Raw genomic sequence first — 21,941 nt, 5'->3', positions numbered from 1 at the left:
TTTCTTTTTCAATTATTATTTTCACGCCAATAATAACATTTATAAATTCATAGATAAATCCCCTGAATGACTCGAAATTTAAAAAGAAAAAGAAATCACATTACACCAATTATAGGATTCCAGTCTCTCTAACACCCCCCCACAAACAATAAGGAAAACATTAGGTGCATTCATTAACAATTTGATGATCAAAATCTTTAGAAAATATAAAGTGGTACGTCTAGTTTTTCGTTTGCTCGCGTGTTTACAAAAGAATACTCTTTGAATTGATTAATCAAAGTGTCACAGGCGTGACACTTTGGATGTTAGTGAAAACGCGTTTCAATCGACTATTAATGAAACGCTTGCCGTGGCCACAATTCCAGCCAACACAAACAGCAATTGTAAAAACGATTGTTTGGGATGCGACTCCTCAAGCAGTTCTGGTACCACTGTAAATTTTAAAAAAGGAAAGAATAGTTACCTTAAAAAACCGATGAGCTTCATTGCCTCAAGATAAAAAGAAAAAAATGAAAGTTAGGTTACCGGTAACCAAAGCAATATGGAGGAATCCACCAGCTGTAAAGGGTAGAATCCACGATGTAATACGACCATCGGCCAAGTCAGAGCCGTTAGAAATAAGAGCTGTCATAGCACCAGCAATGCCGATAGTAGCTGTGCCTATTTGTGCCTTTGCCGCATCCCATCGTCCGAAACCTAAAATAATCCGCTATTTTTATAGTACCGTAAAGCGCTTAATTTAAAAAAATAAAAACATACCTGCTCGGAGAAGAATAGCAAAATCGGCTACTTCATGTGGTATTTCATGAAGAAGGATGGCGGCTGTTGTTAAAAGTCCCACTCGAGTCGAGACAAGGAAAGAACCGGCCACAGCTAAACCGTGGGTGAAGTTATCAATTCCGTTGGCCAACAGATTCAGAATAGCCCGTCACCTAGACAACAACGAATGTATGTTATCTCTTCAAATATTGACAGAATGTGTGTAAACAGGAAATTGTGTGTGTATACTTGTTTTGAAGACATTCCGTGGAATGGATTAAGTAGAGATAATTGAGACGATGGGGCGGAATGATTCTTCTTGATCACATCTTTCTTTTTCTTTAGCTTTTTCTCGCCTGGATCATTGTTGTTTTGTGTGTCAGAGTCCTCGTCTTCCTCCGCAAGTCCGTTAGTGTTAGATTCACTATCTTCGACAGCATCGGCTGTCGAGCTAAGAAGTCGTTCGAGTAGGGCGAAGGCAAACAGGCCGGCAATCAGCCACATGCCCAGCTGAACTTGTCCTCGATTTGAATCATTTCCTGTTGGGCCAAAAAAACAGCTGAATTATTTTTTATTACAAAATTATAATTGCTATCATTATTTGTCTTTTAAAAATAAAAAAAATTAACAGTAAACTTGAATGTTCACGTACCGATACGAATCAAGTGCCAAGCTTCGGGCAACAGATGGAGGAAAACGTCGCCCAGGAGGCCACCGACCGCGAAACTCAGCAGAAGTCGGAATTTTGGGCTTTGTTCTGTTCGTAAATCATAAATGTGACACGCAATGAGAACAAAATTCAAGGTCCACGTCTATGTACGTTATTCACGCTTGAATGTGAAACAGGAGATACTTTCTTCTATCCCTAGGGTTAGAGTTCATTAAAAGCTTTTAACATCCAATCGAGCCCGTGCACACATCATCAATGTTATCTCATTGTGCAGGCCGCGGTTGATCAATCCCGCATGCAGTGGGGTTTGTTTTTTTCTTATCTAACAAAAACAATAGGCCCACATTGTCTTCATTTTTTTTTTTTATGCCGCCAATAAAAATTATAAATCCTATTTTTAAGCCTTTCATAAAAGTGAAAAGCAAACCCGTAACTCTTGCCCGTTATGGAAAATAGATCCATTAAAAGTTCGAGGCCCAGAACTTTTTCGTGACTAAATTAAAGGGTTGCATATTAGAAATGGTAATTTGAAATGCTGGTTTACCTAAAGGAGTAGCATTTTCTTCTGCATTTTTCAATTTTGAAGGATCGGGAAAGACGAGTAGTGGAACAATCCCACTAAGACCGACGAGCATGGAACCTGCAACTGAACCGATCCACGGATGCCAAGCTGAATCCATTTTATATTTTTGTTTCCGGTAAATTGACTAATATTTAACAATGTCTACACTGTCGCACTGGTCATCTGTAGCAAAAAGAAAATAAAGTTAAAATACAATAACAAAAAAAACACTACTGCAATTTTGAAACAGTTGAGAATCAGAGCAAATCAGCCCATATGTCCCCGAATTTCGATTGCCATTGCCGACTGTTCAGAATGTTCTGATATCGGTCATGAAAGGATTCAATTGTTTGGTCAAAAAATATTTGTGTGGTGAAAATTTGTCTTCAAGGTCTTTGTTTGGCGGTCATTCACGTTTTTTTTTGTGGGGGGGCTGCGGGAATATCAAACGTCCGATCGTCACCCCCCACGTGTCAACAGTTTGTTTACAACTCAAACACAGATTACTCAATTCTTCAAGCAAGATTAAACTGGGAATTAGTAAAATTTGAAAGACAACGTGATCTTTAAGGTTTCTAATCAAATTGGCGATAACTTATGATTAAATGAACAAAACTTATCGTCATGCACAGACGAAGAGAATTTTGTTTTTGACAAGTTGAAAATAGGAAAACTTCTTACTTGAACTAAAGTTCTAGGGTTGATGAAAACATTCAAAAGTTTCGCCCAAGTGCTCTACGTTTCTGTGCTAGTTCTTTATTAATGATGAAAAGAAGACGGCCCTTTGATAAAAAGGGGATAACAACCCGGCAAAGAGAAATGGCACACCTCAAAAGTTGGAAGTCACGTAGGCCAGCAGCACTCCCCAAAAGTAAAAGAAAAAAATCACATGGAGAAAGACGGAAGGAGAGACGAAGCACTCGCTCAAACGTAAAGGTTCGTCACACGATAAAAGCACGTTTCGAAAAATGCGACACACTTGCTTCACTGTAATTGGCAACAGAGTACTGTCACTAAAATAATTCATCAGCTGCTGTTGTTTTACCCACAGCCACAATTGTTCTAGAACAATTTTTCTTGAAGAACACACAGTCGCGTCAGCTACTCAAGACACGAAGAAAAAGAATAACACGAGACCCCACTGCACAAAGTTTTTGGTAAATAGATGAGGCGAAAGCGGCGGTGGCCGAAGGCGATAGCCGGGAGCATCCATTGGCCCATTTCTTTTCCCCGCGCTATGCACCTCTAGCGGCACAAATGTGCAACAATTTCACAACAAGACACCAGAACAGCGTGCAGATTTTTCAGACTTTCGGTGTTTTAAAGAGTTGTTTTAGCAAGATAAATACGATAGTTGAAAAGAAAGTTGTGAAACAGAAATTGAGAAAGACTGTTTTTCGAATAAAGGAGTAAATTATTCAAGGTGAACGAGGTTTAAAATCATGCAAGATCAACGTCCAATATAGCTATGCACGTTGGATGAAATCCAAAATCCTGAAAAAACCGGTTTTTCTTTCGTTTAGATTCAGATACACTCTCCTGTGCATTCACCGAAATTGAAAACGCACCTGTGTAGGCAGGGAGTCCGTTCACACCATCTGCATTCTTGCGGTCATGTGTTTATAGTTTGAAGTTTTTGTTCTGTGGACGGTCGCGAAAAAAGTGAAACGCGATCAACATGGGTCCCCCGACTTTCTGCCACCATTTTGGAACGAAGCCAAGGTAACTTTTTCTTTCTTTTACACCATTTCAAGAACAAAAGGGTTGCTGTTGTTTTAAGAAAACAAACAACCGAGTCATCTGCCACTCGTAAACGTCAATTGTTCTTCAATAACCATCCAGTGTTAGAAAATTATGGAAACTATTGCATTTCAAACAGTTGGGCAATGGTTTGGTTTTGTGATGAAATCCACACAATGGATTGCAAAAAAGGGGGGAAGCACATGAAAAAAGATCCATCTGTTGGTGCTTGTTACATAGAGGGAGAGATAAATCTAAAAATAGTCGTTGGCAAATGGCGGCAGAGCTGCTCGGCTAAAATAGACGGTAGACAACTAGGCTAGAAGTCTTCGTTATAGAGAAAAGAGGAAGCATATACCGGCCATTGGAGAGGAGACTCAGTTGGGCAGAGCAAGTGGGCCCGTGATCTTCTTGCGAGACACCACTAGTGTATCGTGGAAAATCTTTGGTATCGACACCGCCTTCACATACACAAGTTCCAAACTTCCACCTACCACCTCCTGTACCTCCTCTTTTCACCACCCTACACTCGTTATTTCTTTTTCTTTAAATGATACAACAATACTGTAGAATTGCATTACAGACCTCCTGGCCAGACAAAGGCGTGTCCAGTTTTGACGTATCGTTATACCAATTTGGATTTCGTTCGTTCAACTCTTAAAGGAGGATCCGTTTCTCTTGAACCAATTTTTGAATCTTGTGTCACTGCAATAGGTAAGAATAACATTTCATTAACGACGTCATTATTTTTTAAATATGTTCAAAAGGAAAACCGCAACTCAACTGTAAAAGACTCGTTTAGATTGAATTTCGTTCTCCGACAGTTTTTGTTTCCCTTAACATAAAGTAACACATCGAAAACAAAAATGGATAAAACTAATTGGGGGCAACTGACTCAACTGCAAGACGGGCTTCGGATGATGGAAGAACGAAGAGACAGTGCTATACCTCCTAACTCCCCAATGGCCATGGTAGGTGTTGTAAGAGTCCTCCACCAATCAGGCAATCTTATAATCCAATAGTTTTGATCCTCTCGGCTCGTCCACCCAATCATCGTTCCCACCTGACACCCTCTCGTAGTCGACTTCAATATTGTTCCTCTTTGTGGTATTTGGCTACTCGTACCAAGCGATCCTTGTTGTGATCGAAGCAATGCTGTGCCGTGCGGCTAAGTTTAGACGCCAGCTGGGCGATCCAGCGGGCGGTAGAGTATACGAATGTAGTAGTAGTCTGTGAGTACAGTTTTCCACTTTCTTTCCTCCTAGCCAGAACAAGTACGTGTGTTTCACTGGTTGCCACAGACGGAAACGATTCCTGGTAATTAAACGATGGATCTCTCGACGGATGTAAGTAGTCTTCCTTAAGACAGCAAGAATTTTGAGGGGAGAAAAAAACAAAAACATTTTGGTTCAATACATCCACCAGGTCTGGGGGCAATTGGCGTCGTTCAGAGGCACGCTGGAAGAACAGCACAACGCCAGATCTAAAACGGTTTTTTGACTTTGACGTTTTTCAGTTTTGTTGCATGCTGCTGTCCCTTCAATGCACGTGCGTGAATATTTAGTTCCTACTCTCATCCCAGTTCAAAATGTTTACATATCTCATAACAAATATTTATTTTAATTTTAAACCTCAAACTGGCCAGCATCAGATTTGCTGAGAAAGTTAAAAACCAACTGGGACTTTTTTAATTAACAAATTGCAATTAAATTAATCAAAATCTAATCATAAACTTCTTGGTATTTAGACGATTGACAAGTTGCCGGATAAAGTCGTGCTGCAAATATTTTCTTATTTGAGCCATCGTGAAATTTGCCGTTTGGCTCGCACTTGCCGCAAATGGCGTATGATCGCTTACGACTCCAAGGCTGTGGAAATCCGTCTCACTACGGCCGGAAATGTCTGGTCTTCATGTGAGCAGCCTCGAAGCTTTACTCGCGTTAATCAGGTACCTTTTGATTACATTGTTTCGGATTGTTCCAAGTATCTCAATGATTAAATCCTGTTTTAATTAAAACCCATTTTTAGCATTCGATTTGGACCGTCCTTGCGCTATATCGAACTACCCATTGAACTGATTACGCACACAGTTCTATACGAACTTGGAAGCAAATGCCCAAATCTTACCCACATGTTGTTGGATTTCAGTACAGCTATGCAACTGCACGATTTCAACGAGCTACAGGTATGCTTTTTTATTTTTTTCTCCTTTAACAACTCCCAAGTGAAGGTGACATTGTTTTGGGAGAGGCCTTGTATTTGCTATTGAAATGTCCAATTGTATAACACCATATGTAGCAAAAACACTTGAAAAATGTATCGTGAGTGTCGAAACAAGTTACAGGCAAATTTTACGGGATCTCCCAATGCATTATTTCGTCAAAATGCTAAGTGGTATGCGGGTTGCACAAACAAAATAAGACGCTTTGCATATGCCCAATCAGTATGTCACTATGCCAATCAACAAGTTTGTCAAGGTTATTGAGTTAACCAGTTGCCTGACTCTTGGAAATGTAAATAAGGAAGCAGGTATGCATTGCATAATTATCGATCGACTATGCAATTTCTTCCTTTCATTTTTTTAACATGGATATGTACACCTGCCTGTTACTGTCCTAGCTTTAGTTCAAAACTACTGTACAAAATGCATCCGCTATTTTATTTTCTAGGGTTTCCCGACCAAGTTACGCTACATGTGCATCTGTTTGAGCGAGGTCATCTTCATGGAGGGTTTCATGCGCAAGATCTATTCGTTTATCAATGGACTTGAAATACTCCATCTAATAGGTAGCAAGAAACCTTAAGTCTGCTTTGTTATCGAGTCGCAATTTTCAATTATCCCGCACAATAAGCTTATAGAATCAATTTTTGTTATCCTCTTAAAATTAGGAACCTATGAAAAGATCAGCGAAGAGGAAGAAGAAATTTATGAGGTCATCAACATACACAAAATGAAGTCTGCCACTCCTAATTTACGAGTTGTCAATTTGTATGGCATCAATTTTGTGGACGACAGTCACGTTGAAGCCTTCAGCTCTAATTGCATTCAGGTAGGCTAATTTCAGGTTTATTCATTTCAATAAGTCATCGAATAAGAAGCTTAAATCTTATGCAGCTCGAATGCTTGGCCGTTAATTACTGCGCAAAAGTTACGGGTTCTTCGCTGCGGATCTTGTTCCAACGATGCCGTAAGATGAGATGTCTTTTAGCCCAGCAAACCGGTAAGCATTCCAGACACGGCTAGCTCTTTTAAATTTTAATGTCTTTCGTCTAATTACTAGGATTATTGAGCGAGCATGTGCAAGCCGTCGAGTGGGAAAAGACCCAACTCCAAGAATTGGACATTACCGGCACAGATCTGACATCAGAATGTTTGACTGACCTGTTGACTCGAGTGCCCGCCCTTCGTTGGCTCAGCGCCGGACAGCAGGATGGCTTCAACGATAGCGTATTTTCTACCTTCAATAACCTTCATGTGTCCAAATTTTAAGACGAGCAACGTTTCAGGTGTTGCGTGCATTTGCTGATAAAGGTAATGCTCGCAGTTTAATGGCATTAGATCTGGACCGTTGCGAATCTCTCAGCGAGGATGGCTTATACAAGTTTCTTTTGAGATTCGGCCCGCAACTGCGAGGATTAGTACTTTCCGGAATCCCTCACGTCACTGATCAACTGTGGACTGGAACGTTGCCATCCCTGCGACAAGTCAAGATCCTTGTCATGGGTATGACGGAAGGTTGCTGCCCGAAAATCAATCAAAAAGTATTGCCTTTGAAAATGATAAAGAATATGTTAAAATAACAAATGATTTTGACCCTTTTTTATAGGTTTTAGTTGATCAATTGGTAGATTGCATTGCACAAAATTGCTCTCATCTGGAACGATTAGAACTTCGGTGGGATCCCGAAACTCTCCGTTACTCGGACAAAAGCCAAAAAGCTATCGACACGTTGCGTGTTCGCTGTCTTCGCCTCAGGTGCCTCGTTTTGAGGTAACTACCATCGATTCATCAACAGCAAATGGGTATTAACTGTATACATTTTCTTTAGTGATGGAAAGTACTACGAGACAGTCAAGGCAAATTTCGAACGAGCTGATCGTACGACGGTTGTGCGGACTACAACCAATTGTCGCGTCTCCAACTGTTACTTGTCTTCTTTCTACCAAGATTTGCTCTTCAATTAATTTTAAGTGGAATAGGCCAAGACGGGAAAAATTTTGGTTTTGTGTATTATTATTAATCGTTGATGTGAGGGATGTCAGGACATCCTAAAAAAAAAGGGGAAAAGAAAAACTCAATCTGAAAGAATTAAAAGAAAATTACTTTGCTTCGTCTTTTTCATCAAAAATCGAACCCTTTAATTTAAAGTCAAGGATGAAAAAATAATTGAGAAACACACTGAATTGGCTAAATAGAAGCTACAAATATAGAGACGTAACCTGTTAGATGCACGTGAACGTCAACTAAAATTCAAAAAATGATAAATTGCCACAATCTCGAAATCGTTTCCACTCTCTTTGTTTCTCTGATTTTACCCTTTTAATGCCTTACGTAACTAATGCTTGTCCCTTCGAACGGGTTCCGTAGCAGTCGGAGGTGGGGGTGGTCCTTTACGTTCGAGTTCTTCCAGGTGGGCCATTAGCAGGTCTTGTCGTTCGTGCCGGACACATTCCAGCTGGAGGTAACGCCGATCTTTGCGAAGTGTCGACTCGATATCCTTCAGGGCTTGGTCAGATTCTCGTACACTCTTCATTGACTTGTATGAGATGAATTTGCTCTCCTAAAACAGAGAAACGTTCAATGTCTTAACATTCGGTTAATTTGATCGAACATTTTACCTTCAAGAGCTCACGAAAATCGGCCTTGGCGGCTACCATTTTGTCCTTCATAAATTCGTTAAATTCTTTTTCACATTTCTGAAAACAAAATAGAAACATTATTGGAATAGCACTAGGAAAAGGGTAGTGTTGTGTCCGTACTCTGTCCGAAGATGAAAATTTGGCATAACGAACATCATCTTTGATGAGGCTTCGTATTTTTTTCCACGATGTGGTCAGAGTCAATTCACCGATTTCTTCCAGCATGTCCCTACGAAAAAGATAAACGTCACATTGCTTTTTATTTCTGAATAGGAAAAAAAATTACCTAAATTTCCCTCGCTTTTTGAAAGTGAGTTTCTCAATGTGCTCGGAAAACATTTTCTCCCTCTCTTCTTTTGACAAGATATCAGTCACCTCAGAACGCGAGTCTTTCCGAAGAGTTCTTTTTGCCTCTTTCCATGACATATCTGGATTGCGAATCTACAGATCAAATATTGATAAGCGATTGACCCTAATTTGTGGCTATTCATTTTATCCTACCAAGTCGGTGAGGAGCGCGGTAAATTGTGAGACAGCTTCTCCATGCTGATGAGCAAGACGCTCCTTGTCACGATCTCTCAAGTGAGGGGCTAAAGCACGTTGGACTTCTTTCTCTCTTTCACGTAGACTAGCTTCTTCACGTGCCTTTTTCTCACGCGTTCGTCTTTCTCGTTCTTCTTCTTCCTCTTCTTCAGCTGCCGCTACCGCAGCCGCTTCGCTGTCTTCCTGCTCTTCTGCTTCGCGATCTGCCACATCACGATCAACGTCATCATCTTCTTCTATAGCGTGAACTTCGTCAGATGAACCTGCTTTATCGTGATCGCCATTTTCTTCCATCTCGACATCATCGCGAGTTTCCCCTTCTTCTTCTTCTGAGTCGGATTTGACTTTGCGCCTTTTCTCTTTCTCTTTATTCTTTGACTTGTCTTTAGATTTTTCACCATCTTTACTCTTATTTTTGTCTTTGCGACGATCTTTTTCTTTCCGGTCCTTGTCTTTCGATCGATCCTTGTCCTTATCTTTGTCTTTACGATCCCGGCTTCGATCGCTATCTTTTCTTTCTTTCACTCGGTCTTCACGATCTTTATCCCTTTTACTGCTTTTGGATTCCTTGTTCTTTTCTCTTTCCTTTTCCTTCTTCTCCATCTTTTCGCGGACCGCACGAATCCATTCCCTTTACAAAGACAGGAAAGAAGAGTCATTAATTCACAATCATCGATCGGTTAGTTGACAGTCGGTTTAGTTACCTATAGTAGTCCTCTCTCAAACTGCTGTCGACATTACGTAGACGACTATCTTTGGTGTCTTCCAGTTTGCGTTTCACCTCGGTCCAGCGTGAATACCGCTCAGACGGCTGGTCGCCCAGTTGTTCACGCAAGAAGGATACGAACTCTTTTCTGGCCTAGAAAATGCACAGGTGGGTATCCAATAAAGAGAGAAATGAAAGAGAAAAGAATTATGTTAGTACGGAGTATGAGCAACCCTAGATGCATGAAAAATTTGACTTAATGACTAAGAAAAAGGTTAAATTTCTTGTATCTTGTCCTGTCACAAAACTAGATGGGAAACTAATGAAAATACGTCATTTTTTGGAATCCGATATACGATCGAGATTGACATTACGACGTCGTAATGTCAATGATCATTTATCAGGATTTTCTGAATCAGTCGTGAGGTTAGTCAAGACGATGATGGAATTTCACGATCAAGTGTGATTTTCAAAACAAAAAAATGGACAGGTAAAATAATAAAAGTGAACAATAAAATAAAAATGAAAAACAACACGAAGAAACACATATAACTGTATCCTTGACCAAGGCTCTATGTATGGAAAAAAAAGGCTAAAATGGTGTCAATACTGTCGTGGACCGGTAAACCAAGCCTCCATGGGGTTGCGTGCTGTAGGTCGCGCGCGGTGGATGTGCCGCAAAGGGAGGCAAGCCCTTCCATTTCCACCGAAAATTTTCCGCGGCTCCGCACACTCGACTGACGCAATCGATGCAATTCCAAAACAATTCAAGCAAAAATTTTGCAATAGATTTTTTTTTGAGAGGGTCGTTGTAGGAGTAAAGACATATGGCAAAGCCCAGCTTTCAAGACTTTGTTAGACAATGGGGTTAGTCAGGAAAAAAAAAAAAATGGCTGCATTTCAAACTGTAAAACGTTAGCAACTGGAAATATCAGACTAATGCTGTCGGAAATGATTTCACAAAAAAAAAGGATATTCTTTAAATTTTCGAAAATTAACTCTTTGAAACGGCATCACAAAACGTTTAGACTAACCAAGTGCTTTGTGTTTTGAACAATCAATATTACCCAATGGCTAACAGAGAGGTTGGTGCAAGTCGGAAGTGTTAAGATATTTTGTGTCTTGGGTTCTCTTTTATAGGGAAAACACAGTCCCCCGGAGAAGGCTCACGCGCGGTCGCGGCTCCAGGCACCTGTAGCTTCAACACCTTGTTTGAACTTGCAGAGAAGCCATCAGAATTGGAGCGATAGAGAGAATCATCACAAATAAGGGTAGGCAGCTTGCTCTATTCAGAGGCAAGCTTCCTAATGTCATAGCTTATTATACAGATAACACCCTTAATACTGTTAAATTAATCCGCGAGTTAAATTATGTAGAATAAATAAATCTCTCCAAAAGGAAGTACTGCACGAATCGAAAACAGAATACACATAAAAACTTACTGGGAAAGCCTGAAAAATTAAAATATTTAGGATATCACTCGTAAAAACTAATTAATGTCATCAATTAACGGCACACATAAAGAAATAAAAGAAAAATGAAACAGGATCCTGACCAGGCTCATGGTTAGAGGCACGGTCATTCAGACACAACATTATATACTGTGTCAATGACTTAAGATATAGCTTTTTTCCTTTTGTTAAGTAACGAAAAAATAAATAAAATAAAAAAAAAAAAAAAAGGAGAACAAAGAAAAACCATCCAAGAAAAATTGAATGAAAATATACCTTTTCGCGGTTGGCATCCCGTTCATCTTTCTCCTTACGTCGGACCTCGACGATAAATTCATTGAAGAGTGACTCGCGTTCCCTCGTCTTCTCCACGCCACGGAATCGCTCATCCTTGCTGTATCGATGGCTGAAATCAGAGAAAGTCGATCTGCAGGCAAAAATTTGGTTAATGTTGGAAACCATACAGAGGCGTAGGATAAGCATTAACCCAACTATATTTTTTTTTATTACTTACTTTCCATTCAGTTTGGCATCTTCCATCAACCGACGGAAATCGTCCTTTTTCTCTTTCATTCGGTTTCTTTTTTCGCGGCGCTCCTCTTCCACCCTCTCCCGAACGAAATCCTCGTAGACGTCTTTTCCTTCACAATCACAATGACAAATGCATAAGAATAATAAAGCAAATTTTGGTTTTCAACACCGTTTCTTACTTTCTTTGGATGTCAGCAATAAATATCGTGAATCAAACACAATTTTGTGTAGTTCTTTTTCCCATGTAGAGAAAGCCGACACCTGACACAAGCAACGAAGAGCTTTATGGTTAAGCCTCTTTAAAATTGGAACACACTGTAACTACCTCTTTCTCAGCCAACATGGCTTTAAATTGCTGAATTCGGTCTTCGAGGGGAATGACGGCTCTTTGCTGAGCAGCTTTTACTTCTGCTTCCATTGCAGTATCTTTGGTAGGTTCATCTATTCTAATTTCTTCAATGACTGCACAGGAAAATACAATTCAATAACAATTGTTAGATAACATGAACCATGTAACTTTACCATCATCACTGGATTTGGATTTTTTTACTGGTGGCTCATCTACACTGCTGTCACTTTTCTTCTTTTTTTCTGGTTTGATTTCTTTTGCTTCCTCTTTTTTATCAACTATGTAGAAGTAAAAAATTAGATGGGTCCCCACAAATTGCATATTTAAAAAATCTATACCTTGCTGAGGACTTTCATCGGGGATGTTGGCGATTAGTTTATCGACGTCCGGTCGGTTTTTCAGATCTTCAGGTTTTTCCCAGACAGAAGAACGTGTACTTGGGTTGAAAAAGAATACTCTTCCATCACCGGTCCATACAACGCACCTATTGAATCAGTGGAATAGTTAAGAAATTTGACTGCTCCCCCCCCTTTTTTTTTTTTTTTAAAGGCAAGTCTATCGTACCAAGGAGTTCCAGGCACAGGAGTACTAGAGACAGGTCTAGTTTTGTCTTTTGGTGCCTTAATTTCCTCTTTGTCTTTTGTTTCTTTGACTGGTTCTGGCTTTTCGGTCTCAGTCACTTTGGGCTCTTCTTTTTTTGCTATCTCGGGCATTGTTGGCTGAATGGGGATAACTGGGATAGACGGAGGTACTCCAGCGTGAACACGAGCAGCCGCTGCAAGGCGTGCAACTACGGCAAAGAAAAACGTTAAAAATGACGCTAAAAACAAAACAGATGGGCAGTTCAAGAATTACCTTCGTAATCTCGCAATGCCTGTGGTTTCTCCCAAACACTAGAGGATGACTTAACGTTGAAGTAATAAGGTTTGCCATCGGGAGAACGATATTCACACCATTCCATTGCTTGTGACAATAGGACGGGATCAGTCTAGGTGGAATAAAATTATTAACCACTTGCTCTACATAGGAATATTAGCTGAATAAAAAGATAGTACTCCAGGATCAGATCCTAACATAACGGGGTATGGGACAGGTCCAGCCGATAATGCAGGGGCAGGTGTTGGAGCTACTGCGCCGCCCATGTTCCAACCTATAAAACGAAAGGTGGTCATTCCAGATCAATGTGGATAAAAAAAAAAACACTCATTCTTACCTTGATGCGCTGGATAGAATGGTTGTTGAGGTGCAGAACCATAGCCACCGCCTTGAGGTGGTCCAGTTGACATCACCATTCCTGTAGTTCAAACTTAATAACCTTGTTAAACTGTAAATTTGGTTTTGCTTACCATTTTCAGGCGGTTTCAATACTGCTGATTGCTGTGCCATTGCTTCCACCTAGAACAACAAAAAAACGATTAAGTTCAACATTGAATAAAATGAACCACAACTTCAATTACCTGCTGTTGGGTCAAGACTTTGATGTTGGGACCTTCAGGTTTTGTCCAGGTTGTTTCTCTTGATTTGGCATGATAAAAGTACGACTTTCCATCCCCCGCTTTTGTTTCGACCCAGACTTCATCAGTTGATACATCGATTTCGGCAGTTTGGGCTGGATGAGATTGTTGCTGAGACTGCGGAGGTTGCTGATATCCACCAGGAGCGGGAGGCATCCCAGACCCGTAGCCAGGAGGACCACCTGTTTTTCGCACGAATGTAAGTTACATAAAAAAACTTGAATATTTTGTGTAAACTTTCCATTTCCATATGCGTGCGGAGGTGGTTGCTGAGGAGGTATATTTCCATAATGTTGGTTATGCGATGGTGGTACATTACCATAATTTGGAGGTGGCCCTTGCTGAGGTGGGCCACCCATATAACCCATACCACCCCCATTAGGCTGGTTTGGTGGTCCCTGCTATGATCAACAAAAGTTTTGCATAAATGAAGTTTGTTTCTACATAAACTGAAAATGTTTTGCAACTTACCATGTCCCAACCACCACCACTGTCCAAAGAATCCCCACCACGCCCACCATTCTGTTCTTGAGAAAAATGGGGTCTCATTTGTCGTGGAAAATCACCATAACCTTGCATCAAATTTGGAGGGGGCCCTCTCGGTCCACCCATTGGACCCATGCCTCTAGGGGGAGGACCCTGGAAACGCTGACCTGGTGGACCAGGTGGGCGAGGTGGACCATGAAATCCTCCATGTCCTCCTGGTGGTCCTCTTTGCATGAATGGTGGACGTGGTCCCATTGGCCCACCTCCACCAAATGGTCTCATAGGTCTCATGCCCATTGGGCCTCTAGGCCCCATTCCTGGTGGACCTCTGGGCCCACCATAATGCTGCTGTTGATAAGACATGGGTGGTCCAAAGTCGCCATCATCAGCAAAATTCTCATCACTTGCATTAGGGCCAGTGTTAGAGGGTCCCTCAATGAAAAACGAATCGCTGTTTTCGGGCCCTGCAATTTGTTCAAACATACGAGATAATAAGACAACTAGCTCCACTTACTGAACGTATTATATAGAGATATGTTTGACTATTTACCACTCTCCATTGCGGAAGGTTGAAATGCTTGAATGACTATTGAAAACTATTGTATTTAAAGAAATATTCCGGCCCGGCGCTATGTCGAGTACTCACAGCATTTTGGTGACGACCATTACTAACATCAGCAACACAGTCAGTTTGAAGATCAATAGATGGCGCCAGGTGAGTGAAGCTGAATGGGCGCGAAGTTCTGTTTAAATCAGAGAAAAAAAAATTGTTTTCAATCGCCATTGTCTTAAAAATTTTCTCCGATTGTCGGTCGGCCTTTTTACAAGCCGCTACCCTTTCGCTCTAATTTTGTTTGGCCGCCAAGTTTTCAGTGACTGTCACAAAAGAAATTTCGAGCAAAATTGGTTCCCGGACTTTGCTCACCCCATCATTCAATAACAAGAAGATACATTTTGTAAAGGGGTCAGTTATGTATTGGCAATATTGCATTAATATTGAAATGTTAACAAAGAAAAAGCCAATAGGGTCTGACTTAGACACTCGTTCTCCAGTTAAACTGTGACGGTGGTTATGTTATACATGATATATCACCTCTCAAAACATTGAGTATAAATCGTATAAAAGTATAAATCCACATGGGATGTAGAGTATAAATATAAGTTATTCCAATTTTTGGATAAAAAGAGAACATTTAAAAAAGGGGATTAAGTAACATATTGGAGGACATAGTACTATTTGATAGACTATTCTACGTAACACTCATTTGTAATTAAATGCTTGTAGGTAATATGAAGTAATATGTAAAGAGATCTATTCATGAAAACGTCTTGATCTGGTTGGTAGCGTGAATTGCATACAATTAAATGTTTTGCAATCATACTCAGGTTTCGATCTAGACGATGCGTTTGGCAAAGGATGTAATAAAATATTGTTCAGGTAATATACTCTGAACATAACACGTTAGAATATCATCGAAACGGGAAATGGTCTGAGCTTTTCTACTTTGGGATTTTGAAATGTATAAGAATAAAGGTCTGTCGTAAAAATTTTAGGGAAATATTTAAAGCTGTCGAAAAAAGACAATTAAAAAAATAAAACGGTATTAATAAGAAAAAGTGAATGAAATGACAATATGGTGAATGAAAGTAGTAAATATGGTTTTGGGTTTCTTCTTTGCATTGTAGCAAAGTAGAGCCAAAAACACGATGTAGTTGCAATGGTGATTTGATAACACGTTTTAGAGGATGTGGTTGATATGAAAGCGAATAATTTAACGATTTATGAACACAAGTTCCTTCAATCAAGGCTTGACAAGTTGTTAAGTAAAAATAGTCTCCCGAAAAATGTTAAGTTGGTCAGTACGACCGTTTGTCTGTATGCGAATCCCACCATTTCACCAGGAAATGTTCCTTGGATGCAGACAAAAGATAATAAACCAATAACCTTCTAAAAACCTTAAAAGCAGCAGGTGACCAATCGAAATAGGACGACTAGTGTCACGTAGACTCAAGGAAATAAGACATGGTCGACCTGCCCAACCTCTCCGCGTGTGATGGCACTCAGCCGACAACATAATCAAAAAGGTAGACTAGAGCTAAAAATGGCTTCCAATAGAGGTGGAGCCGGAGCTAAATCTTCCACCTTCAAATAAAAAATCCGCTGCAGACCTTGAATACTCAGTGAGCGGAGTTCTGGCAGCTTGCTCAGTAACCGAGAGAAATAGTGAGGCTTCCTTTGGGCTTCCGGGTTATATGTCACGTGATCTCGCAGCGAAGAAATTATTTTCATTTGAAGTAGCTCCACCTTTTGCGGGTCACGTAATCCGTGTCTCTCTATGGAAATAATCAAATTACGTTAATAAAAATCCGAAGTGATCTTCGTGTTTTATTGGACTGTAATTTCAGTCTAGACGTGGTCGACTGCTTACCAGTGATCAGTGTAAGAGACACCAAACAGGCAAACGCCGAAAGGTCAATATCCATTGAATGAAGTGAATGAGCAAACTCGATGATGGCACCATGCCACGGTCCAAAGCTCGGTTTACATTGTGATGAATGTAGTACAACTCCATTGTCAAAGATAAACTTCTCGTCACCAGGTCGAATCCTGTGAACAGGTTTAAAAATGTGTTAATGATTTTTTATATTACAGGTAACGATGGAAAAGTATCAAAGTTACCTGTAGGCAAACCGGATGACAAAGATTTCCAAGCAGGCCGACTGAATCAAGAGCTCCTGGTCCTCTTTGCAGAGTTCGCAGAATCCGGGAATCTTTTCTGCCCAAACTTTGATGACGTCGATGCAAGTCGTCAGCAGCGCAAAGAACTGATGGATATGATCAGCCTGAACTTCCGTAGTATGCGATGAAGCAAGTTGGTTCTTCTCGTTTCCGCTTTGTTCGACGTACTGTTGAAGGCCAATCAAAGTTAAAAGGGGAATCATTCTAATGATTTTGTTCTATCCTCATTACCATGGAATAATCAAAATTAGCCATTTCAGGTGAAGTGTCGAGGTGGGCTCGAACGAGTGCCGTAATTAAGGAAACCGGCGGCGAATGAGACGTTTCCTGTGAGCATTTTGGCTTGGACGGCAAACGTCCTCGGCGACCTTTTAAAGAGTCCGTTCTTACAACCTGAAATAAATTTTTAGTATTAATTCAAGCAGTCGGCCAAGGGTTTCACAAAGAGTCGATGGGTACGTACCTCTTTGACCATACCAACAGATAAGCATTTCTGGAAGCGGCAAAACTGACAGCGATTGCGTCTCCTCTTGTCAACCGGGCAATTGCGGTCCGCTAAGCAAACGTATTTCGATCCTTTTTGCACTGTACGCTTGAAAAATCCTTTGCAACCTTCGCAAGTCCTGACACCATAATGTTGGCAAGCGGCGTTATCGCCGCACACCGCGCACAACTGCGACGGAGACTTTGATCGGGCAGCCGGATCAGAACGTCCAGCAATAGCGGAGCATGCCGGACTTGTTTTTTCCGTAGTTGCTGTTCTCTCAAAGCTCTGTACGAATTATACGATTTTGAAACGCATTAAAATTTGAAGAAAAATAAAGAAGATTCTGATAGATGAAATTACCGTAGATGGAACGGCGAAAGAGGTTGAAGCCATTGGAGTATTCGTCTGCAAGTTAGCATTGGCTGTCGGATGCCGAGATCCGATTGGCAAATTTAAAGGGTAATGGCAGATGTATCCACCGCTGCGGTGTGACGCTGGTTCTGCATGTCTAGCAATCGGATCGTGAGTGGCCGATACGAGTCCTTGTCGTTTTAATGGCGGATTACGGGCAGTATCATCCGTGATGAGTGAACTACTGCTGGATGGTCCTGGCTGTCGTTGACGAAGGGCCTGAACGGATTGGACAGCAGCTTGAAAAGCTGTCATCTCCAAGATGGCAGCACTATGCGGATGTCCGAAATTATTAACTGAGTCTTCTTTCGGTTGAAACGATGCCGGCTGGAATCTAGATGGCGTGTAATTGTCTTGAAAATTAGTTAACGGAATGGCTGCAGCTGCCAAGGCTTCGGCGGCGTCTGTAAGTAACGCGCTGGCATCTTCGACATCCATCGAAAGGCAATTGTCTGAGTTGTTTGTATTGCTGGTCCCATCAGTGTGATTCATAATAAATTCATTGGCCACTTCGAAGCATTCTTGAAGACTGGTGCTTTCTGAATCGTCAAAACTGCTCTGGTGAACTGAGGCTAGTGATGGCGAAGACATAACTGACGGTGCGTAAGATGACTGGATGCTTGGTGCGTGTCCCATTATGTTCGAGACGGGCTCTACGCTCGATGAAATCCAATCTGTTGGAGGAAATGCAGCCATGCTGTGATGTTGGAGCGGTTGTTGCATTACATTCCGTCCAACTAATCCGCAAAGATCCGGTCGGCCCTGCAACAAGCACGAGAGAAGATTATTTTGTGCATGTGGTGATCCTGTAAAAATATAAGGCAACATCATTTGTTATCTACACGCACACTCTATGGAATAAGCGCATTGTTATTTCAACTTTTTTTTCCCCTCTCAAATCTTGTTACGTTATCTGTGAATTCCATCAAGCGAATGCTAATGGTTGCTAATACCGTTACGGTAGAAGCCTTTGCAAACACAGGTGTCTGTGTATAACACTGAATTCGTTCTGGAATGTTCGACCAGAGTAGCAAATAATCAATAATGTAATATCCACTCTACCATAAGTCTCGAATCACATCCGCTTCTTTTAGCGGAAGCAAATTTTCGTGTTGAAGTCGTATTACGAAGCCTGTTGTCTTACCTGAGTATGAATTAACATCATTTCTTGGGTAGGTGAAGGCACGGACGCAGCGTCCCGTAGCCCCTCTGGTGTTTGGGATGCCAATTCGTGAACTAGAAAATGAAAAAGATTCCGTCAAAATAAGCATAAGGTAAATGATATTGAAGGGCTAATCTCCCACCCAATCATTAATCGCAAGTTCATAAACTAGCGATACGAAGCGCATGTACAAACTTTCTATTTTATTGATTTTGAATCAGACAGCTAAAAGATGAAAGACAAATTTGGAAACAATTGAATTAGATGAACAGTGTACGTGGGAAACATGTTTGCTCTATGGATCCAGTCTCCTTTAATTCAGGTAATAAAAAACTGGGGGATGGTAAGGATCAATAAACGCGTGCGTCATTTCGTACGTCACCATCGGTCTTTGACGTCAACGTTGTGACGTCAACAAGCTCCACGGGACAAGCGATCGATAAGGTTGGAGCGCTCATACATGACACGTTCACTCCCGAAGAAGGCGTCATTAAACGTAAATCATTCAGAAACAAAGTACCAGAGCTTGCAAAATGTACGCAGGCCACACATATGTAATGTTGTGTGTACCAGTATAAATCACGGAGAAGCTTTATCTATATAAAAACTATAACCTTGTAAACGTGGTCAAACAAATATCAATTTTAGTGTAACTAGTTGCGGGATTTCCTGGTGACATGGCTTCTGAGCAAATCATTTACCAATTCTAATTGGCTATTTCTATAGACTCGCGAATTGCAATTCATCTAAAGCACACAATTGCGTTTACGACGATAATTTCGAATTACCTAGATCCATATTCAATTTTCCATCATATCTTATTCACGTAAGTCAAGGAAATCTCAGTGCTAGCAAAAGAAGAAGGACATTTGTTTTTACCTGTAAGGGTGAGGTCCCAGTGATTTGAAAATGTGGGTGACTCGGAGAATTCGGATAGATCTGACGTCGATGAGGTGGGCGTCCAATCAGCGAACGCCGGCGACCAAGTGTCTTGGATGTCTCCAAACAGGTGACCGCCGGTTAGGTCGATAGACGGAAGACCATTCGCTGCCAAATGAAGATCTAATGGACCAAATTTCTCGCCAGACAGTCCACCTTCGGCCCAATGTTCACGTCGATTGTAAAGCATGGAGAGTTGGAGGGAGCAGACGTCCGCCTGGACTAATCGTAATGGTGTTTCCAGCAAATTTTCAGGATTTTGAAATGGACGGGTCTCGTGTTGTCTTGCGTTTAGACAAGTGACCCTGGTCTAGCAACTAAATCGGTTGAAAAAGTTTTTCTGTGCCTTTTGAGGTTTTAGTGCCAGTTCTAAGATGACTTGTTCACCAGGTGAGTGTTCAAGTCAGAAAAATAACACAGCAACGAAGCCCTCAGATTTGCAAAGCTGCACATCGACTGGCTACAGCTGAATGGCGACTGCTTTACCGCCCAGAATGCACGTGCATGTATATACTTTGGAGGCGTAGCCATCCGTGACGTCAATGATGACGCAGTAAACTGCGCCGTCCAATAGAAAGATGAGAATGCAGACGGACCAATGGGATAGCAGTAAATCTTCACCTCCTACACTGATGATGTCATGGGTTTCTAGGGACGAAGGAACACCGTGGTCGTAAAACCTCATCGGTGAGCCGGAAACGATGACGTCTTGAGCTCCAACTCTGACGTATTGCTTCCCTGACGCAGTAATCTACCAGATTATTACTTTTTAATAGATACCGTTTGTGCAGGTTTCTTTCCGCTGTCTGATGTGCTATCCGAATCTCCTATAGCCCGAATACCTAATCTCAGTGAGCTTTTAACAAATCATAACGGTTGCTACTTACTTGTTTTTAAATCATCTCGTCGACGAAGAGATGGGCACATGCGTTATCCAGGAATTAACAGACTATCGACAATGTACGATAGAGTATCGATCGCCTGTTGGTAACACCTGATTGAATCAACAAGAAAACAAAGGTCCTCGAGCAGACGAAACTGTTGTCTTGCATCTGTAATTATCACAATTCTGACGGCAGTGTAGGACCTTGGAAGTCGAATACATAAAATGATTACTATTTGAAATTAGTTGTTGACTAATAAAACTGATTAAAAAAGACAGGAACAAAAATACAAATAGGGGAAAGATAGCTCCGACGACGACCGCTTTTAAGCTCATAAGTTATAGATACCAGTCAAGCATAAAAAATGCATAGCATCGATCAAGTTTTTCCAGCCATTGCATTTTTTAATCGAACAGCGGTTTATAAATCTAATGATGTACAATGCCGGGAATATGGCACGGGTTCTGGAGTTGACGCTTTGCAATGTTGGTTTCCGCGATCAATATAAACATTGTGAATCGCCATCTTTGGGTCTGCTCGTCAACAATAAACCACAACGACAATCTCTGATGGCACCGAAGCAACAAAAGGAATTAGAATAGGATTTGTCCAAAGTAATTTTCAATGTGATCCTTTCAACAGTATTCTGATACTTTATCAATGACGTGGTTTTAAGTCTTGCACCCCAGACAGATTTACTCTGCCTTAATACTCGGCAATCAAGGTTAGCGCCATGTGCCACGCTACAATTTTTTTTTTCATATCAGTGTAGTTCTGTATGTTTAAGTTTGGCAATTTTGGTTTGTAAGAAAACTGAGAAGATTTCGTATTCAAAGTGCCAATATCACAAGTAGTTGCTTCAAAATCCAGGAAACTAGAAAAGAAAAAAAAAATCGAATTGCCATCAAACTTCAGCCATGCTTCAACTTCAAACTGATTCTGACAAATGCCACCTTCTGAGCTTATCAAGAACTGCTTTGAATTTAATCGATCACTAGAAGGAGTTGCAAAATACTTTGAAAATATAATAAATACATAAAATATATTATCTTATGTGTCCAGATTAGTTTTTCATACTTCGTTCTTTTGATTTTTAGAATTTCTATGGAGATAAAAAGGAATGAAACACTGGCATGATTTACGTTGG

The 21,941-nt window shown here is 40.9% G+C and overlaps 4 protein-coding genes across 7 annotated transcripts; 1 reads left to right on the top strand and 3 right to left on the bottom strand.

The window, feature by feature from the left end:
* LOC116925203 (zinc transporter ZIP13) lies at positions 1-3,383 on the bottom strand. The gene is given in 8 exon segments (XM_032931863.2): positions 1-431; positions 526-696; positions 760-919; positions 921-932; positions 1,009-1,298; positions 1,412-1,516; positions 1,974-2,174; positions 2,673-3,383. Coding segments are annotated over 7 exon segments (984 nt in total). The 5' UTR covers positions 2,110-2,174; positions 2,673-3,383; the 3' UTR covers positions 1-321.
* A 432-nt stretch (positions 3,384-3,815) lies between these two features.
* LOC116925198 (F-box/LRR-repeat protein 7) lies at positions 3,816-8,059 on the top strand. Its single transcript, XM_032931855.2, is given in 13 exon segments — positions 3,816-4,445; positions 4,997-5,077; positions 5,157-5,222; positions 5,479-5,592; positions 5,594-5,679; positions 5,760-5,916; positions 6,401-6,518; positions 6,621-6,781; positions 6,847-6,952; positions 7,013-7,179; positions 7,239-7,493; positions 7,559-7,722; positions 7,781-8,059. Coding segments are annotated over 12 exon segments (1,548 nt in total). The 5' UTR covers positions 3,816-4,445; positions 4,997-5,059; the 3' UTR covers positions 7,917-8,059.
* Positions 7,944-14,879, bottom strand: LOC116925195 (transcription elongation regulator 1). 2 transcript variants are annotated; one of them, XM_045175113.1, is made up of 21 exons: positions 14,722-14,879; positions 14,157-14,635; positions 13,927-14,086; positions 13,629-13,867; positions 13,518-13,566; positions 13,385-13,465; positions 13,227-13,321; positions 13,027-13,159; positions 12,736-12,961; positions 12,510-12,655; positions 12,345-12,449; positions 12,148-12,284; positions 12,002-12,083; positions 11,806-11,932; positions 11,568-11,718; positions 9,839-9,993; positions 9,093-9,765; positions 8,878-9,032; positions 8,712-8,820; positions 8,571-8,648; positions 7,944-8,512 (listed from the first exon to the last, which is right to left on the bottom strand). In XM_045175113.1, the coding sequence occupies exons 1-21, from the start codon at positions 14,729-14,731 to the stop codon at positions 8,288-8,290; spliced, it is 3,615 nt and encodes a 1,204-aa protein (XP_045031048.1). In that variant the 5' UTR covers positions 14,732-14,879; the 3' UTR covers positions 7,944-8,287. The 2 variants fall into 2 exon arrangements, with proteins under 2 accessions (XP_045031048.1, XP_045031049.1); XM_045175114.1 differs by having other exon boundaries at positions 13,927-14,083.
* Positions 14,880-15,128: 249 nt separating this feature from the next.
* LOC116925196 (nuclear receptor subfamily 4 group A member 2) lies at positions 15,129-21,730 on the bottom strand. Of its 3 annotated transcripts, none has more exons than XM_032931845.2 (10): positions 20,798-21,730; positions 20,532-20,737; positions 19,851-20,468; positions 18,954-19,045; positions 17,759-18,571; positions 17,375-17,683; positions 17,143-17,304; positions 16,852-17,078; positions 16,601-16,779; positions 15,129-16,505 (listed from the first exon to the last, which is right to left on the bottom strand). In XM_032931845.2, exons 3-10 carry the CDS (start codon positions 20,098-20,100, stop codon positions 16,249-16,251), a joined length of 2,289 nt encoding a protein of 762 aa, XP_032787736.1. In that variant the 5' UTR covers positions 20,101-20,468; positions 20,532-20,737; positions 20,798-21,730; the 3' UTR covers positions 15,129-16,248. The 3 variants fall into 3 exon arrangements, with proteins under 3 accessions (XP_032787736.1, XP_032787739.1, XP_032787737.1); XM_032931848.2 differs by having other exon boundaries at positions 19,851-20,737; positions 20,798-20,997; positions 21,143-21,730; XM_032931846.2 differs by having other exon boundaries at positions 19,851-20,752.
* Between the last annotated feature and the right edge of the window lie 211 nt (positions 21,731-21,941).

The sequence above is a fragment of the Daphnia magna genome, linkage group LG6 (assembly GCF_020631705.1).
Source record: "Daphnia magna isolate NIES linkage group LG6, ASM2063170v1.1, whole genome shotgun sequence".
NCBI lineage: Eukaryota > Metazoa > Arthropoda > Branchiopoda > Diplostraca > Daphniidae > Daphnia > Daphnia magna.
Note: the sequence above shows the minus strand (reverse complement) of the source record. Positions and strands in the feature narration are given on the sequence as shown.

Coding starts and splice junctions, on each gene's coding strand:
- LOC116925195 (XM_045175113.1), bottom strand. Junction 13,322..13,384: donor ATTCTATCCAGCGCATCAAG/GTAAGAATGAGT, acceptor TTCGTTTTATAG/GTTGGAACATGGGCGGCGCA. Junction 9,994..11,567: donor GGGATGCCAACCGCGAAAAG/GTATATTTTCAT, acceptor TGCATTTTCTAG/GCCAGAAAAGAGTTCGTATC.
- LOC116925196 (XM_032931846.2), bottom strand. CDS start 20,100: ATGCTTTACAATCGACGTGAACATTGGGCCGAAGGTGGACTGTCTGGC. Junction 18,572..18,953: donor TGATGTTAATTCATACTCAG/GTAAGACAACAG, acceptor TGCTTGTTGCAG/GGCCGACCGGATCTTTGCGG. Junction 17,079..17,142: donor CTAATTTTGATTATTCCATG/GTAATGAGGATA, acceptor GGCCTTCAACAG/TACGTCGAACAAAGCGGAAA.